The sequence below is a fragment of the Carcharodon carcharias genome, chromosome 39 (assembly GCF_017639515.1).
Source record: "Carcharodon carcharias isolate sCarCar2 chromosome 39, sCarCar2.pri, whole genome shotgun sequence".
NCBI classification, from domain to species: domain Eukaryota; kingdom Metazoa; phylum Chordata; class Chondrichthyes; order Lamniformes; family Lamnidae; genus Carcharodon; species Carcharodon carcharias.
The window spans coordinates 1,457,625-1,477,766 of NC_054505.1; the positions used below are offsets into that span (position 1 = coordinate 1,457,625).

Genomic DNA, 20,142 nt, shown 5'->3' on the forward strand with positions numbered 1-20,142 from the left:
AGAGAGAAAGCGAGAGGGAGACATAGAGAGAGAGAAAAAAGGGGGTACACTTAGGGGCGTCAATAAGCACTGACAGGCAGTAGCAATGGAAATTTGAGCTTTCGTCACTTTGATTGTCCCTACAGGTGGAGCCTTCAAGATCCCTTTATTCCCCCCAATGCTATTTGAAGATTCGTTTGGAATATGAGAGTTTTAAGTCGTTAAACAGGATTAGATGAACCACCCCCTTGGAAACTAGTATTACCAGCTTCCAAGCTAAATGGGATTGATGCATACGAGTTGCATTAACTCATACGAGTTTTTATTGTAAAATTCAGAAGGGAAAATGTACCTGAAGTTCAAGGGATTCTAGGAAAAGCAAAAGGAATAAACACACGTTCTAGGTTGATCCAAAGGATAAAAAGGGGTTTCTGTTGAAGAAATGAATTAAATATGACAGGAAATCTGCAGCCCAACAGCACTGTTATTTGAAGTTGGGACAAAGCTTGAGGTTTAAAGTCCAGTGTAGTTTAAAAGATTACATTTGAATCACTAGGGTGCAATCTAAGATAAATAATGTATCGATAAACATACGGGAATTATAACTTGGAAACAAATCAATACACATAAGGAAGAGTTAGTTTTCATTTTGATAGCATAAATTACATTTCCTACAAAGTTTAGAATTTGAGGTTTGGTTCCTTATAATTTCTCAAAAAGGAATTTTCATTTTGAAAGGTTTGACAACAATTGGCACTAATTAAAATGCTGCAAGCTTTTGTATTTTTAAGTCTGTTCCCAAAACATGAAGCTAAGCTTATGACCTTGAAAAAGTTTGGCAGAAATCCAATTTTTGGCCGTGTTAATGAATCTGGGAAAATTCTAAAAGAATCGATTCAAACACAATTTAGTTGTTTACTCTTGAGACAATAAAATTTTGGAGAAGAAGATAAGGACGCAAACCATGTCAACGCCTGATTACTGTTTTTAAAACTGTTATGAGAATATTTTATTTATTTATAAGTTTCTCCAGGCAACCTGAACAAGAGAAGATGGTAGCTGTTGCATGTGCAAGATGGTATGAGGCATGCAGGAGAAAGAGTTAGGGAAAGAGGGCACAATGTACAAACTTTTTAAGCCAAGTGAATTTGACAATCTGACCATCAACTGAGACATTGGAAACACACAGTGGGAGATCAGCAAAAATCTAGAAAGAGAGATCCTCATTGACACGGAACCATTAATACAACCTAAAGAGCAAGGACACATTATAAACAATCAAGACAATAGAGAAACTGACATCAAGAGAACCTTAGGCTGATCCTGGTCCTGGTAAAAAAAAAATAGAGGTAAATCTACGTGGAAAATGTAGTTCAGGTATTGAAATGTAAGGAGAAATAATACTTAAAAACAATTTACTACAAGATGGATACAGGTAAAGGGAAAGCTGGAAAAAATGCTAAATAGATATATTACTGAGTGTATTGATGTGCCTGCGAAGTACAAAAAGTAAGGCCACAGGATGAACACGATGATGGCAGACAGAGTTAAGCAGCGCACAGAGAGAACCATCACTGGAAGTGAAGATAATGAGATATTGAAAGATTGGATAAGAAGGTGCATTGTAGAGTTATGTCGGTAATTTAAAGGAATTGAGCCCCTGCGTGGGACGGCAGAAGGAGACAGCAGATTGGAAGTAGTGGAGGGAGCCTATCCAGATGGATTCAGATCAGGGAACTCATTTCACAGGAAGAGCCATTAAAGAAATGTATAAATTGAAATATTTAAAAAAACATCCAGATTCCCTACCAACCACAGAGCCCAGGGATGGTGGAAAGAATGAACTGAACTTAAAAAAAAAACAATCAATCAAAAAGCAATTCAAAAGGCAGAGGACAGCCCAATATTCTAATGTGCCTTAGGGGCCACCCCAAGCAGGACCGTTGGGTTCACCCCGTTTGAAATAATGAAAAGGAGAACAATGCAGATACCCAACGGAATCATAGTAGGAGTGGGAGATGTAGGACCACTAAAAGGAAGGATGCAAGACTATGTGGTGGAAATAAGTAAGCAATTGCATGAGTTTAAGAAGGAAGTCAGAGACAGACAGGTGATTAAGGAGATGGAAACATGCAAATCCAAACAGCAACAAGGGACCCCTGGCCCCCAAGTGGGGAAAAAGGTGATGGTCAAGGTGAGCCCGGAGCGAACATGCATGTACCATACGAGGTACTTATGATGGATGATACATGCACAATTGTAGCTTTGAAAACGGGAAGTAAATGGAGGCATTACACACAGTTAAAGACACATGACAAGTGACCAATCGGTAACCCGGACAACGGGAGGCGATGTTAATGTCTCCACAGAGGTACGATCCTGGTCGTGGGCGTATCAGTATTGGCAAACAAGGTAGGGGATCATCACTGCTCATCTCGGACCGCAGGAGGAACCTTGGTACAGCACGGACAGTGCCAAATGCGACACCCAACGGGGAATGATAAATGTAACAGTAGGAGATCAAGTGCTTTGGAATTGTAGTAAGGGTTTTCTTCAGATCGGGCTGGGAGGCCCGCTACTACCCAGCCACCTTCCACGTCTAATTCCATAGTCCGAGTAGAGATTATTTAAGCCCCTCCAAGCACACCGACTGATCCACCTTGTCCAACTATGCATCCAGGGCCGACTGGTTAACCAGAGGTTTTGTATAATAATTACACCACGAGCTTTACCCGTTGTCTTGAACATATCCGGAATTGCCACCCCGCAGTGGTGCTCAACCCATATTCGGGCACTATATACGGCTCGAATGGGCCAGTTGATGACTGAAGCATCTCAGGTCAAAGGCGAGATGCGATCAGGCTTAGGACGGAACACCGTTAAGTGCAGCCTGATAAATGATGCCGCTACAGTATTTAATATAGGGACATGAGGTGTTAAGTCAGAACCTGGCAACTGTTGACCAGAAGACCCGGAGCCTGAGCTTTAAGCTTAAAGAGATTCTAATGCGGGGACAGAGAGTTCATAACACCCAATTAAATACAGACCAGGACATGACATGGTTAATCCAAAGCCTGGCTACCGTGCTCGAAAGTCAAGCGGGGACTATCAACAAACTGATTGAAATGGGGAAATGGACTCGGCAGAGAGTCGCCTGGATTCTCGACCTCAAGCACTAAAGTTTATATTTGTACCTCCGAGAGCGCAGCACTACCTCAGTACTGACACCGGGGGAGTGTCGGCCTGGATTATGGAGCTCAAGTCCTGGAGTATTTCCATCTAACTCCGACTGCGGAGCGCTCTCTCTATTATTATTGGGGGGAGTGTAGGTCTGGATTAAGCAGATCAAGTCCTAGAGTATATTCAAGTACCTCCGACTTTGCAGTGCTAAATGTAAATTGGCGCCGGGGGGAATATCGGTCTGATTTGTGAAGCTAAAGTTTTTTTGAGTGGGAGCAAAGGCCAGGTATTTCCTTTTCAGGAAAGTGCGATACCAAATTCGTTACGGGCTGCCTAACTGAGATATTCCAAGGTGATGGGTTGTAGTCGCAGTTTCAAGGGAATGGGAGCCAAAATGTGGCAATAACCGTTCAATTGAGGATGCAGAATCTCGAATGTATTAACGTACACATATACAAATTCGGACCAGGTTTAGGCCACTCGGCACCCATCCCCGAGGCACCCCCCCACCCCCTCACCCCGCACCCCCCCAACCCTCCACCATCCCCCCACCCCGCCCCCAGCCATTCAATCGGATCATGGCTGATTTGGCGTCACCTCAGCCACATATTCCTGACTATTCCCAAGAACCATTGAAATCCTCGTTAATAACGAATCTATCTCGTTGTGCCTTCAAACGTCTCAGATACATTGCATTCAACTTTCAGGAACAGAGTTCCAAGACTAAAGATCCTCTGAGAGAAAGAAAAATACCCACTCAGCTCCGTCTAAAATATGTGACCATTTAATTTTAATCCGAGCCCCTGAGTTCTAGATTATTCCATAAAAGGAAACATCCCCTCCACATGCACCCTGTCAAGGTCTCTGAGGATCGGGCGGGTTTGTGGCATTCGCTGTGACAACATCAATGTTCACGGACGTACATTCTGGGGCACTTTGATGGCAGAATGAAAATAACCCAATCGTGAGGTGGACTGCGACCTCACAGCACAATGCATGAACGCCAGCTCTCCCCAGGAACAGAAAAATTCAGCAGCTGCATGTCCCGTCACCCTCTCCTCCAGCCTTTCTGCCCTGCCATAGTCAGACCCTGCCATCACAGCCGATGCACTGCGGGTGCATTCAGGTCTCATTCATTCAGGGAAACTGTCAACAGTTGAGAAATGAAGTAAAAGTTCATTCACTTACAATACTCCCACCGATCATTGAACATTACATTTTAATGCAATGATTAAAACATTGATATGTAAAAAATACAAAAAGTGTTTTATAGCCTTGTTCCCGGTCACTGACCTGTTATAGTCACCATCACATGCTGGCTCATCGGGGAATCTATCCGCCTACCGTTGACAGAAACGCTATATGCGCAGCTGTATTGATCTCCATTTGTTCCAGCGATAACATGAGCTGTTCCAATGTTGTTCTTTGAGAAGAGCTGTGAGGAGGAGAGTATCCGGTGCCCTCTGTAAAACTGGAAGGTTTTATCACGATCATCTCCAGTCACAGTGCAGGTAATGGTGACCCTCTCTCCGACAACATAAACCCCGGTCTGTTGATCAAGACTTATCACTGGATTTGATGGTGGAGCTGTCGTGAAATAAATGAAAGAACAATGAGCATTGGATCAGGGGGATACCATGTATAAGTAGAACGTTACTAACTCATTATCCATTGATCTGTGTGGAAGGGAAGTGTTTGCATCCGGGACTCAGATTCCACAGGCGGGGAGTTCGGTTTTGGTTAGAAAGGAAACGAAGACATCAAAATATATTTCAACGCCTTTCTTAGCAACCCAGCATGTCCCAGAGAGCTTTCCCAAAACTGAACTAATATTGAATTATTGCGACTGTTAAACTGTAACAACTTACACAGAGCAATATTGCAGGAAAAATATTGAGATAATGAAGGCGTCATTGGATGCGGGATATCTATTGACCTCAAGACACTACTGAGAACAGCTCAATGACCTTGTGCGAAATACAGCCCATGATGTAATTTGCCTTCACCTGAAATGTTCATAACGTCTCATCAGATAAAACCCCCTCTGATAGTGCAGTACTCTTTCAGGGCTAACACAGTGTATAGACTGGATTATGGAGATCAAGGCCTGCGGCCTTCAGAGCAAGTGCATGTGCTTCCGGTAGAGCAGCAGTCCCTCAGCGCCTCGACCTCGATTATGGGGCTCAAGTCCTGGACTATATACATCTAACTTCGGCAGTGCAGCACACACTAAATTGTGCACCGGGGGTGTGCCGGACTGGATAAGGGAACTCAAATCGCTGAATTGGAAATTGAAGCCAGTGCCTACTGAGTCAGATGAAATTGCTAACAAACCAGTTAAAGAGAGTGTCAATGGGTGGAGTCCAACACAAGGGAGAGTTCTGCCAATTTCTATGTGGAGATGAGAGACAATGGGTGGAGGCCATGACTGGGTGATTTGGCTTCCCCACCGCATGGGGGCATGGAGGACCCTGTGATGTCATCAGTATTCGGATGCAAACATTCGAGTCCAGTTTGACATCATTAGCGGCCCAGCCGTATCCCTGGATACGGTGTGACGTCAAAAAATAATTGGTCACTTCACGAGGGACAGAATGTTTCAGCTTTTGACTGTACACTCACACGGTGCTCCTGCTGCCTAACTCCTCTGGTTCCCTCAGCCCCTACAATCACGATTGATGCATTCAGGCGTCAGTCTTTCCTGACATCGAGCAGGAGTTACGCCATGAATTCCAAGGTCATTCCATTACACCCCTCACTCCTAATACCTAAAGTCCTATTTTCTTAGACTAAAAACACATCCAGATTTGTAAGTCGCAACTGCTATGAATAAAGTCATTGTTAACAATCTCTGTTCCTTTTCACTTGGCTTCTATAGTCACCATCACTGTTTCGCTCGCTGGAGAACGGGACTGGAGAACCAAAAACCTGTACCTGCATTGGTACCGCCCTCCCTGGTTTAAAGCAGGAATCGAGAACATTACAAATTCATGCTGTTTGGAAGCTAGTAAAAGGCTGAGGACATTATTATCCTTGTAAATGAGGAATCTTTTATCATAATAGTTTGCCAGCGCAGTGCATTTAATGGTGATATTCTCTGTTTCCAAGTAAACTCCAGTTGGTTGGTCAAGTGATATCTCTGGCTGTGTTAATGCATCTGCAGAAGAAGAAAGGGAATGGTCTGTTAAGAATGGATCTCCCAGGCTTCAGGTGCAGTGGAAGTTGATAACTCAATTCCTGTTGAGGGAAGATGCATCCATTGGAAATGAGTTGGAACAAGATGTTGTTTAGGGATTTGTTAACTGAGAAAGAGTGAAGAATTTGAAGTTGAACAATGTATTTCAGTAACTCTGTGCTTTAAAAACGGCTTTTTGGCCACTGACGCATATGTGAAGTCCAGCTACTTCGGTAATACAGGCAATAATATGGCCGTGCTAAAGAGCTGGAGGTGTCTTTCAAGTTAGACGTCGGATCAGAAATGTGACTGTGGTTTACGAGGGAATGGAGGAAATTGTTTATTGTGCATTCGACACTTCTAGCTTATCTGGTCGAGGTGAAAATGTAACTTGAAACAGTGTCGATTTGCTTTTCAAACACTGGAGTTGCGCTTGTACACTGGAAGTATTATGCATTCATTCCGGAGGTGAGTGCTTCTGGCCGGGCTGAATTCCTTGTCCATTCTAATTGCCTTTGAGAATCTGATGATGAGTGTCTCTCAAACGATGCAGGCCACGATTTGTTGGTAAAACCGATATGCTGATTGGAAGCAGGACATGGGTTTGGACCCCAAGACACCCCCCCCCCCCACCCCTCCCATCCCCCAACTCCAGAGCTCCTATCCCTAGGCACCAACTCCATCCCACTCCCTGGAAGCTTCCTGCCCCTGTAGGAATTTCTTGATAAAGTAAGTGCGACTTTTGACTTTGAGTTGGTCTTATGAACTCTATCTTCATGGCCACCTATATCCGCCTCAGTGGCATCACCTGACTCGACCTCTGCCCGTGTTCATCTACTGTTGTTACCTCCAGGCATATCTATTCCACCTGCATCCTGGTGAAACGCGCATTTTCCACCAGGCATAAAATCGAAGTTAACTAAATCTCTGCTGCCCTCTTTCTTCATTCACACCAAAATCCGTTGGCCAATGACTCCTGTTCTCAAAAAAATACATTCTTCCCACGTCACCAGCCCATGAAGGAATACATAGATTTCACAATAATCTCATTCTTGATGTCAATGCAACACAACATCAATCCCCACCTCAGCACACACAGCACCACCCCCCCCCACCCCCACCCCGCCCCCTCAACCTTCCCCATGGCCCTCGAGGCCTATCTAACTGTGCAAACTTCCCCAATCCCAAGACTCCTCCAACATCTCTGCGCTCTTCTCATACCGGCTTATTGAAATTTCCATCGCTCCACAATTGGTGTCTTCAGCTGTCTGGGGATCCGAAACTCTGGAATTCCACCGCTGCTCTTTGGCATCATTATCTGCCTTTTTTTTAGTACACCCCTTCATTCCTGCCTGTTCGGCATACATTTTGGCAATCGGCACTAAAACCTCTTCCTATTAAGCAGTGTCAAATTTCGTTTCATAATGGTTCCCATGAAGCACATTGGGATGTGTTACAGCATTAAAGGCGCTATATAAATGCAAATTGTGGTAGCGACGAAGCTGTCACAGCAGCCTGGTTTTTTGGGGGAAACTGCAGATTATGCATAGTTACCGGCGGTTAATGTTGTTGGGTTGAGGGGAAGGACAGAGGAGCTAGGGGAAAGTCTACTCTCAGAGTTAGTGCTACATTGCCGCCGAAACATCTCTGGTGGGGCAGGGAGAGGATTCCACCAGGATGTGGGGATGCGACTGTACTGAACATGGCCTTAGTCAAAGCTACTATGAAAACACAATGACAGATACAACTCCATGAGTAACATGTTTCTTTTATTTTATTTAATCATTGTTCGAGATGGAAATCAATAGTTGCTCTATTTGATCAATTGAAGAGTTCTAGGTGGTGGTCCAGGCTGGGTTCAGTGGACAGGGAAGATATTTGTGAGATTGGGCCTCTGCAGTGTTAGAGAATCATTTCTGGGCGACATGTTGTGAATTATGACAACAGACTGCATGAGAAATGCTAAGTTTTTAACACAAATTGATGAAATTGAGGTGTTTCAGGTAAATTAACTGTTTCCTGGTCGAGATAGACAGATTTTATGCCACTCGTTTCCGAGTCCAGAATGAACAGAGAAAGACAAGAAAATAAAACTAACCCTTCCAATGACGATGTAGACAAGAACTCACTGAGGCGAGCAGTGGCTTGAATCTGGTACTGCAGGATAACTCCAGAGCCTTGGTAAGTTGATAACATGTTTGTTAGTTTAGGTTTTTAAAGATTATGTAACCAGGGTGTATAGAAGGAGGGAAGAGATAGGTCAGTCACGCTGGCATTCAAAGGTAGAACAGACATAAAGGAAAGAATGGCCTCCTTTGCCATGATAACAAATGTGAGGACTTGGAATGAAAAATTAAAATCAACTTTGAGGTCATTTTAAAATTCAATAGAACTTTGGTCTGTGACGATTTGGAATACGGGATTGCTGCCTCGTCATTCTCAGCAAGAAAGGAAATGGGATAAATTGTCAAAAAAGGGCATTACACATAACGCCTTCGTAATGACAACTGTCAGAATACATGCTGCATTGAAGCTATCACTGCGACAACACTATGGGTTATAGCAACCAAGTTCATATCGATTAAAGCAAACTGATTGATTTACCAGTGTGGGAATTAATTATTCACTGTCAGGATTTTAGAGAGAAATGTCAATACTTACATTGAGCCACACTCCACTGAACCGCAAAGGCCACTGAAAAGAGAGAAAATGAATTGATTAAATGTAGACCAGAACGTTCCCTTATTCCCAAGAATCGGGGAACGATACATTACAGTACAGAGAAGGCTATTCCTCTCATTTCACATTTGTCAGCTCCTTTGTGGTGTTTTGCACTTGAGCCAGCACCCTGCTTTCCCCAATAGCCATGGATTCCATTTTGCACGCAGCTACTAATCCAATTCAATTTCAAATGCTCATAATACAATTTCAGGAGGTGCATTCCAGATCACAACAATTTGCTGTTTGTAAATAAATTTGTCCCCATCATGCCCCCTTTTGTTCTTTCGCCAAGTATGTTCAATTGTGTGTCCTCTGGTTACCACCACTGGAATTACTTGCTCCATTTCCAATCCATCAAAATCCATCGTGATTTTGAACACCTCCCTCAATTCTCCGCTGATACCTTTCTACTCCCAGCAGAAGAAGCTCAGAGTTTCCACTCTCCAGACACATCTGCAGTGTGGGACAGGGAGGTGCAGGCAAGACGATACAGTCCTAGCTTTCAGGAGTGAACTTAGGAAACTAGGGTGGCGTAAAATTGGAAATAGCTCCTGCCAAAGGCCATGTCAATGGTTTATGTATTTCATAATTAACAGTGTTTTTTGATATCAATCAGAGAATGGCATGTACCATTCCTCTTGAATTCTCTCATGGGGCATCACTGCCTCAGCTTGTATTTACATTCATTTGACTTTGCAAATTATTTGGTGACGTGGATACAGGCAACTGGCATTTTAGAATAATCCACACTGGTTTCATGCTTATTCCTCCACTTGGGATTCGATCACAGATCCATAAACCATTACTGTGTATCATTAGTCCTGTGATACACTACTACGTCACCACTTCCTACTGGCTGCGTGGCTGTGATCTAATTTAATGGTATCAAAGACTTGAAGTGTTAAATGACCTGTTGATTTTCTTATATCCTGTTCAGTTTCCTAGTCTTTATTTTCTAAGCCAAACCTGCCACCTTCTGCGCCAGCTGAAAATGTAGTGACATAGAAATTATAGTAATGAGTGTGGAGCATAGAAGCAGATTTCAGGTGGAAATATGCAGCCTGGTGAAATGTGGATAATTTTTGACGATAATTGTGAGGTGATGCATTCAGAGATGACTCAGGAGAATGGCAAGTTGAAGAAAATTGAAAAAGTTCTGAAGAGTGCAGGAAGAGAGGTCACGTACACCAATATTTCAAGATGGCGAAACAAGTTTGAAGCAGTTTAGAGAAGGTTGACCAGACTGATACCTGGAATGGGTGGGTTGTCTTATGAGGAAAGGCTGGACAGACTAGGCTTGTATCAGCTGGAATTTAGAAGAGTAAGGGGCGACTTCATTGAACCACATAAGAACCCGATGAGCCTTGAGAGGGTGGATGTGGAGAGGATTTTCCTCTTTTGGGAGAATCTAGAACGTTTAAAACCAACATGAGGATGTGTTTTTCCACTCAGGGAGTCATGAACCTTTGGAACTCTCTTCCTGAAAACACGTTGGAAGCAGAGTGTTTGATATTTTCAAGCAGAGATGAATAGATTCTTGGCAAGCAAGGGGCTGATAGATTACCTTTGTAAAAGGAGTGCAGCTGCGATAACAATTAGATCAGCCATGATTTTATTAAATGACAGGGCAGGATGGACGGGCCGAATGGCCTACTCCTGCTCCTTTATCGTATGTTCGTAAGTAAACGTTGAAGAATCTGGGGCAAATAAAACAATCTTGCTGGAATTGTGGTTCTACAAATAAACGCAAACAATAAAAAAAACAGGAAGCGATTCTCAAATATGCATAAATCATCGGCTAGGCCTCATCTGGAATATGCTGTCCAATTTTGGTATCCACTTTAGGGAGCATGTCAAAGACTTTGACAGCATGGAGAGGATAATGTCACATTGGTTCCAGCGATGAGGAGGCTTCAGTGATGCGGAGAGATAGGAAAAGCTGGTATCGTTCTCCTAATTGCGAGCTATTCAATAAGGGAACACACAGATTCAGAAACCCGTACTGAGGCAGACACACAGACTGATGCAGAACAGAAAAGGCTATGAGGACACATGCTGGAGGTTTCCAAATGTCCGAAGGTTTTGACTGATGGAATAAGGAGAAAGCTGGGGGAAAGCTGGGGAAACGTGGTGCTTCCTTGATATGTGATCAAGCGGGATTGGAGTCTGCAGAGGTTGGATTGTGAGGTCAAGGCTCCTCTGGAATTCCGAGCCCACTCAGTTTGGTTTCGGGAGAAGGACGCAGGATGAGAGTGATTTATTTCCCCAGATTCAACCCCCTTTCTATCGCTTGATTTTAACATGTTGCACTGACCTCCTGTCTTCAGCTGTCACACAAGGCCGCTGAACTTAGAGAGAAGAGGCAGTGCATGAGGATCTGGAGAATATTTCTTTTTTCTCCATAGTTAAGGAATCTTGGTATAAATTTCACTGCCCGAGTATCTGTCACTGTCTGTGTGGAAATCTCTGTGTACACATGAGTCTATCTCTGTGTCTGTCGCTGTCTGTGCGCCTGTCTCTGTCTGTGAGAGTGTATCTCTCTGTATGTCTGTGTGTTTAAATGTTTCCCAATGTTTGTTTGTCTCTGTCTGTGTGACAGCCTCTACCAGTTGCCTGTCCCCGTATGTGTCTCTCTCCCTGGATGTGTTTCTCTGAGCCTCGGTATATCTGACTCTGTGAGCCTATCTCTGTCTAAAGTCTGACTATGTGTATGCGTCTTTCTCTGTCTGAATGCCTGCTTCTGTCTGAGTCTCTATCTCTGCTGGCGAGCACCTTTATGGAATGAATCCATGCATTCATAGTAACCTTTGAGTTTGAAAAAAAAATCAGGTAGGTACTTATTAAAATTAAGCAGAAAGGGCAGCTGCTCCAATGTGTTTCTTAAAGGACGTTAGTCTCCGCCGATATACAGATCTTTATCTCAATGATGTGACCAACTACAGCCGATTAAAAGATGAGGTGATGTCTATATAATAAAATCCGAGCAGTGTTTCGATTTACAATAACAAGAGTAGTTGATTAACTTCCACAAGCATCACACTTCGCATATCAACTAAATGGATAAAGAATGAAAATTAAATATCAACAGGTGAAACATTTGGAAATTTGACTCTCTGAATTTGTCAGAGGCACTGTTTACAACAGAAACCTGTGGCTTTACAGCAGAGACAAATCATTTCAACCTCAAAACAATTTAATCCTTGGGACTGGAAATAATGATTCAGGGGCTGACATGTTTTGAAACACATTGAATGAAAATACAGTTTGAAAATTTGTGTAAATTCTTTGATCAGATTAAATAATTCATCCTGCAATAAATCACCAGCAGTGGTGTGGATATACTGACTGAATCACCCTGCACTTAATTATTCAAACAATTCAATGTAATTTACTTTAAATACATAGCAGTTATTGAAATGCTGCAAAGATGCTCAGAAGTTGTTAATAAGCAGACACGTTACATTATTGCAACATGTTGAGGATTCGAGCGCCATATCATATACAGACGGGAATTTAAAAAAAATCTTCAACAAGAATATGAAAAGGATGGTGACAGCCAAAGTGAGAATTGGTCCCTGAGAGCGGGTGACAAAATATCTGACTGGGTATCTAGTTGTGAGAGGAAAAACCAAAAAGAACAATCGAAAGAGCTGATTCACAAAAACATAATTGAATCACCGGTTAGGCCACAGCTAATTTATTCTGACCATGTCTGAGCCAAGCATTTTAGAAACGATTTCCAGGTCTTTGCAACGTTTAAATGCAGTTTGTCGAAAATTATACCAGGGATAAGTATCTTCAGTTTTACAATCCCAGTCCGGGGGTTTGAAAGGTGGGCCATCCGCAGGAACTGTGTGATGAATGTTTTAACATGCAGAGCTCTTCTTATCTCTCCATGAACCATAATCACCGTTTACCTTCAGGCCTCATCGTTCCCGTGGATACTCCACGGTATAAAGGGCGGCAAATTTGAAGAAAATGACACTGTGAACGAAGGCCTGGTCAGAAAAAGTTCCTCTATGGATAAGGACTTTTGAAAATGCCACAGTGTGTGTGATTGCCTCTGTCTAGTTCTCTGTATCATGTCTGTGTGAATGCCTCTACCTTAGTATCTGCATCACTCTGTCTGCCTGTCTCGCTCTGTGTCTCTCCATTTATTTTCCTATTTTACTCTGTATGCCTCAAATTGTGTGTCATTCTTTTTCTACGTGGCTCTCTCTGTCTTTGTGACAGTCTCTTTCTGTGTGTCTGTCTCTGTCTGTTTAGTTGTCACTGTCTGTGAATCTCTCTCTTGTCTTGTAGCTGTTTATGTCTTTGTGCCTATCTCTATTTGTATGACTGTCTCTGTGTACACGTCTGTCTGTATCTGCTTCTTACTGTTGTTGTGCCAGTCTCTGACTCTTTAGCGTCCCTGCCTATGTTTCTGCGCGTCTGCCTGTGTGCCTGCCTCTGCCTTTGCGTTTAATAAGACCTGTATGCGTGCCACAGCCTGTGTCTGTGTGACTGTCCCTGTCTGCTTACCTATCTCTGTCAGTGTGTCTGTCACTTTCTGTGCACATGTGACTTTCTTTGAGTCTGTCTCTGTTTCAGTAGCTCTTTTTGTCTGTGTGTCTCTCTCTCTTTTTGTGAGTGTCACTCAGCGCTTGCCTGTCCGTACATCTTTGCCACGAATAACTGTGTTTCTCTCCTTGACAATGATTCTGTCCCTGCCTGTGTTTTTGTCTCTGTCTGCGTGTCTGTCACTGGGAGCATTTGTCAACGCCCGTTTGTCTCTCACTACCTGTATGCCTTTCACTATGTGTCCCTGTCACTGACTAAGAGCCTGTCTCTGCCTATGTCTCTGTCACTGTCTGTGTCTCTCTCTCTGTAAGCCTGAAACTGTCTGCGTTTTTATCTTGAATTTGTGTGTATCACTTTATTTGTCTCTGTCAATGTTTGTATGTCTGTCTCTGTATTTGCTTTTCTCTTTATTTTTCTGTCACTGTCTGTTTGTCTGACACTGCCTGTTTGTCTGTCTCCACCTTTTATTTCTCACTGTCTATGCCTCGGCCCCTGTGTGCTTGCAACTGTCTGTGTTCCTGTCTTGAATGTGTGCCTGCCATTGTATTTGCTTCAGTCTCTCTGCCCCAAGATGGCATGATTTGCAGCTTTAACAGCAAGTTAAGGTAACAAGTCAATTTAAAAGGAAAATATCGACCATGAAAGGCAACTGCTGCAATGTGTTAACTGAAGGACATTATTTATCGCCCTCTGTAGAGATCTCAATCTCAAGGATGTAATCAATCCAAGAAGACCAAAGGAAAAACTGCCAACTAGAAAATTAGACCGATTATTGTTACAATTCACGGTTGCAAGTGTAGTTTATTAACTTTCAATAAGGTCACACTTCGTGTATGAACTTAATGGGCAGTGGAAGAAAATTAAACATCAATCGATAAAAAAATGATAAAGTATCTAGCTGAATTTCAGAGTGACAGCAAGGGTATGGAAGAGAAACCTGGGGTTTCAGATCAGAAACACATCATCTCAGACAAAGCATTTGAGCGTTTACTGGAAAAGCAATGCTAAAGAGAGAGACACGTGATCAAACACAATGCATAAAAGTATATTGTGAAAACCATAAATTAAATATTTTAAAGACATATTAGTTAATTAATGGATAATTAATTTTTGCGGTCTTCCATACTGAATCTCCCTGAACTGATTTGTTCATATAATAATATTCAAGTTACCTCCTATACAATTAAATCACTAATTATTCCACATAACATCTTTGAATCTGTTAACACAAATGCACATCAAATGTTGCCAACAAATTTAGCATTTGAACAGAATATAACATTATAAAAACGGACAGGAAATAAAAAATCTCAAGAAGAATATTAAAAAGCAAATTATATACATAGCCAAAGTGAGAACTGGTCTCATGGAGGGATAGATTGCCAAATTACTAATGGGGAACAAGGAAATGACAAATTATTTGCGCAAGTTTTAAAACTTCTGTCTTCGAAGTAGTCCACACACACACACGCGCGCGCGCGCGCGCGCACACACACACACACCTTCCAAAGCCTCGAAATAAAAAAGGGAGGGACAAGCTAATACAAGCAGGGTCACTGGAGAAAAAGTGCTGGGAAGGCAAATTGAACTAAAGGCTGAAATGGCTCCGGGAATCCATGGCCTGCATCCTGGGGTCCTAATGGAAGGCGCAGCAGGAGTATTGGGTACATTGGTTGCAATCATCCAATATTCCCTAATTCTGGAAAACTTCCATCTGCTTGGAAAATCGTTGCTGTAGCGCCTAAATTCTAGAAAAATACATTTCAAGAAAGAACAGTGAACTATATACCTGTTAGATAAGCACCTGACGTTGTGAAAATGGCACAATTCATTATGAAGAATGTAGTAGCAGGGCACATATAAATTCATACTTTAATCAGGCAGAGTGAACATGTTCCTGTGGAATTGAAATGGAGTTTGCTAAATGTATGTTTCATTTGAGCATGCAACAAAGACGCTCGACAGTGGGGAGCCTGTAGATCTAGTGTAATTGGATTTACAAATGCTATTCGATAAGCAACCACGTTAAATGATAACGCAGCACTAAATGAGAGCTCATGGTATTATGGATGAAATAAGGGCAAGGACAAAGGACTGGGAAACTAACTGCAAATGGAGATGAGGGGGAAATGGAACACATTTAGTTTGGAACACTGTAACAAATGGAGTGTCACAGGGATCGGTGCAGGAACTACAACCATTTATCAACAACATGAATGTTTGGATGAAGGGATTGGGCTGAATAGTAGCCACATTTGCAATGACAGAAAAATGGGCAGGAAAGCAAGTTATGAGGAGGATACGGCGAGTGTGCAAAGGATAAATCAAATGAATGATTGGCCATCAATTTGACAGTTGGAGTATAATCTGGGAAAATATGAAATTTTCCAAATGGCAAAAAAAATCGGATATTAATTACAATGGGGAGAGTCTGCAAAATGTTCTTCTAGAGAGGGCCCTGAGTGCCCTTGGACATGAATCACAGAGAAGTACAATGAAGGCACAACAAAAATCGATGGAAAAAATAGAAATATGGACATTTTGTTGCAAAGGAGTTTGACTTTAACTGTGGGGAACCTCACCGCAATTTTACAGAGCATTGGTGAGAATATAGCAGGAGTTGTGTCTAAAACCTTGTTCTCCAGGCACAAGGAAGGATATTCTTGCTTTAGGAGCAACTCACACAAGTTTCACTGATACCTCGGTTGAAGCGATAGCCTTCAGGAAAGGCTGAGCAGATTGGGCCTGTGCACAATGGCGCTTAGAAATCTGAGAGTTGGGCTTAGAGAAGCAAACGAGGCTCTAAGCGTGTATGACAGACTCGATAATAGGCTAATTCTCTCCCCGTGGGCTGACTGAGAATTACGGCCCGCAGTTTACTAATAAGGATTCGCACAGATAAACGGCGTTGAAAAGACATTTGTTTTCCCTGGAGTTATCTCCACCAGGCAGCAGTGAAGGCTTGGAAATTTAATACATTCAAGGCTGTGATACACAAGGACAGCCAGGTGCATGGGGGATGGCAAGAAACTGGAGTGAAGACCGCCATTTGATCAGCAATGATCGCATTGAACGGCGGAGTGGGCACTAGGGGTTGGATGGCCTACACCAGCTCATATTTCGATTAAATTAACGAATTGATGATCTCACGTAAAGGCTTGAAATGTAGGGAATAGTTAAGTTTGTCAGAGGGGCATTGAAATTCTGGTGCAATATGAATCCATATGAAAATCACAACAAATACTGTACATGTATCACAAAAGGATTAACTTGAATATTTAACAAAATTTAATTGGGCCTTTTTATCATATCTAGCCGCAAATAAATTATCCAGCACAGGAAGGAAGGGACGAATGAACTCCTATATTTGTATCGGTAAATCTAATCATATTTGTTGTATTCGGTCTCCATTTGGAAACACTGTTAATAATCAATGGCTGTCATCAGTGTATGTTCTTTGTCTTAAGGACATAACCCAATAGAAATAAGTTTAAACATTCACTAAAGATCCATTTACTGACCGAAGAAAAGCTTCTTTGAATGTCAAAGGATAGCAGCTGGGTGTCGTGTGTGTGCAAACACTGAGCATGTTTGCAGAACCCCAAATGTGTCCAAACCAAGAAACATCATGTGAATGTGCCAGAGCTCCAATATGGAACAGTTGGAAGCATTGACAGTGGAATTGAAAAAAATGAATATGGTAATTGAGAGCTGAATTCTCAACACACAGATAGACTGCAGCATTTTTGTTCATTAGTCTCCGCCCACCTTGCAGGTCTCTCTCTCTCAGTGATGTGTTCAGCTCTCCCAGGCTAAATGAGGAAGTGGAGTTAATTCCGGATTCCAAGTGGAAACGCTGTCTGAATTATTCATCAGAGCTGTTTAGTTGTAAAGTTGGTACAGACACCAGCTTAAAGCTAACAGAAGGTATACTGAAAGCAGCTGAAGGCTGGGGACATGACGGAAAAATAAGCAGACGGAGTGAAAGTGGACATTATTAAAGATCATAGGAATGACACTTAGGCGTTAGAGCGGAAATGAGCGTTTTCAAGTTCATGGCTTTTCAGTGCAAAGAAAGAGGAACTTTGCGTCTGTCAGTAACGACATTGGGTTATATTTAACAGAATATCCGCACATAAAATTTACCAGAATGTTCCCTAATTGTGTTCAAGTGTTTTACTCCAAATTAACTTTCCAAATCTCCCAATGGCGCTCGCTGATGAATGATCCCGTCAATGCTGGATTCCTCATCACATTATCGGACCCAGATTCACATAAGATCTTGATGAGATCACGAGCCCCCCAGACAATTATGGTGTTAAAGTCCTATAAATCTTTTGAATTGTTTCTAACTTTTTTATGTTCATTCAGGGATGTGGACATCGTTGGCTAGGCCGGTGTTTATTGCCCATCCCTAATTCCCCTCATTGCAAGGACAATTTTAAGAGTCAACCACATTTCTGTGATCTGGACTCACATGTAGGACAGACCAGAGAACGACGGCAGGTTTACTCCCTTAAACGTATTTCACCCTCCTTCCGCCCATGCCCACTTCGCAGCACAGAACAAATATCACCGAATAATCAGCAGCTGTGTCACAACACTTTTCCGATGTTCCCCTTCTGTGGCTTTGGAGCACTGAGATGACTTGAAGTCAGACCGAACAACCATGACCAAGCAGACAATCGGCCCTGCTGAGGTTTTGGGCAGAAAGACTCCTATTTCCAAAGGATAAATTCACTCTTCTCCAAATCACGTCACAGAGCAATCATGTTACTATAAAGCCGATCATAGAATTTACTTCAACATGTGCAATGTGGAATTCGGGAGATACCTCTTGACCCAGGGACAGGGCAGAATATGGGAAACTGCAACTCATGAGCAGATGAGGGCCATAGAATTGATGTTTTTCAGGGGAAATATGTTCGGAAACATGTAGGCGATAAACATTATGAGGAAGTGATGATTACTTTGGATGAACCAGAGTGGAAGGAGGATGGTGTGGAGCATCAATTGCAGCATAGGGCTGATATGCCAAGTGAGGTATTTCTCTGCTTTGAAAACAAATAATTTCAACGGATATTAGGCATGAAGCGACAAAAAAGGCACTAACTGAAAATGACTGTGTTCAGCATCGAAGCCCTTCCCTTCTGATATAGTGAAATTTAACCATCACAGCAAGAACAGAACATCGGAGTGAAGATTTTGTTTGAACACACTGAATAGAAACATATTTTGACAATATTTTCGACATGACCTCAGCCTTAAATAGTATTAAGCCTTAATAAATGCGACAGTACTGTGAGAGGAGCAGTAGCAGCTGACGGCTCTCAGGTATTCATTGATCATCAAAACTGAATTCAAGACTGAAAACTACAGAAACCCATTTAATATTTCACCAGCATTCCTTAGCATCTCAATGCCTGGATACATTTGGGCGCATCACACAAATTAAGTGGGTTAAAATGAAGGGTACTGTCAGTGTTTGACTATTTTTTTAAGGCAGAGGTGTGTAGATTCTTGGTAAGCAAGGGGTTACAGGGGATATGAGAGATTCAGATGACGTAACCAACAGATCAGCCATGATTTTAATAAATGGCGGAACAGGCTGAAGGGGCCGAATGGCCTTCTCCTGCTCCTGCCTGTGTGTCTGTATCTGCGTGTGTCTCTCCCCCTGTATGTGTGTCTTTGTATCTGTCAGTGTTTCTGACTCTATGTGCCTATCTCCTTCTATGTGCCTGATTCTGTGTATGATCTGCCTATGTCTGCGCGTCTGTTACTCTATAGTTAGGAGCAGTTCACACAAGTTTCACTGAAAGCTTGTCTGAATAGTTCAGGAAAGGCTGAGAAGATTGGATCTATACTCAATCGCACTTGAAACCTGAGTGTTGGACTTATAGAATTATACATGGTAACCAGGGTCTTTTGCAGACTGGACACTAGGAGAATGTTCACCCCGTTGGGTGAATGAGAACTAGGAGGCAGAGTTTAGGAAGAACGATTCAACCAGTGGAATGGAGCCGAAGAGGAATTTGTTTCCACGGGAGCTTTCCTCATCAGGGAGCAGTGGAGGCTGGGACATTTAATATATCCACGGCTGTGATCTACGAGGACGTCAAGGTGCATGCGGGCCAGAAAAGGAAGGCCACAATTACAACAGTCTTGATCTCATTGAATGGTGGAGCAGGATCGAGGTTCTGAATCGCCTACACCTGCTCCCATTTCTAATGAACTAATGATCGTATGATCTTATATAAGGGTTTAAAAATGAATGGAATGTTTAACTTTGTAAGGGGAGCATTGAAACTGTGGTGCGAATTGATTCCATTTGAACTATCCAAAGACCACTGCACATACAATTCAATAGCAGGGGTGCTTTATCGACCCCATTTAATCACATTTTGGTTTAAAGTTTGTAAGGTTCCTTTAAACTTTGTCCTTAGTTTTTCAGCTGACCTGAATTAGGGGCTGTGCTTGATTTATCCCTAATTTTGTTAATTTAGTTTAATTGTTTTAACTCTAAAAGA

General features: G+C 42.4%; 1 protein-coding gene across 2 annotated transcripts in view; it reads right to left on the reverse strand.

Annotated features, from left to right (window-relative positions):
* Positions 1–20,142, reverse strand: part of LOC121273090 (basement membrane-specific heparan sulfate proteoglycan core protein-like) — a 46,898-nt gene that overhangs the window by 16,303 nt on the left and 10,453 nt on the right. For both annotated transcript variants that reach the window (XM_041180055.1, XM_041180056.1), the window contains exons 2-3: positions 8,996–9,028; positions 4,453–4,746 (exon numbers count right to left, since the gene is read on the reverse strand). In XM_041180055.1, the coding sequence (XP_041035989.1) occupies positions 4,453–4,746; positions 8,996–9,028 (327 nt within the window). The remainder of the gene's footprint in view (positions 1–4,452; positions 4,747–8,995; positions 9,029–20,142) is intronic.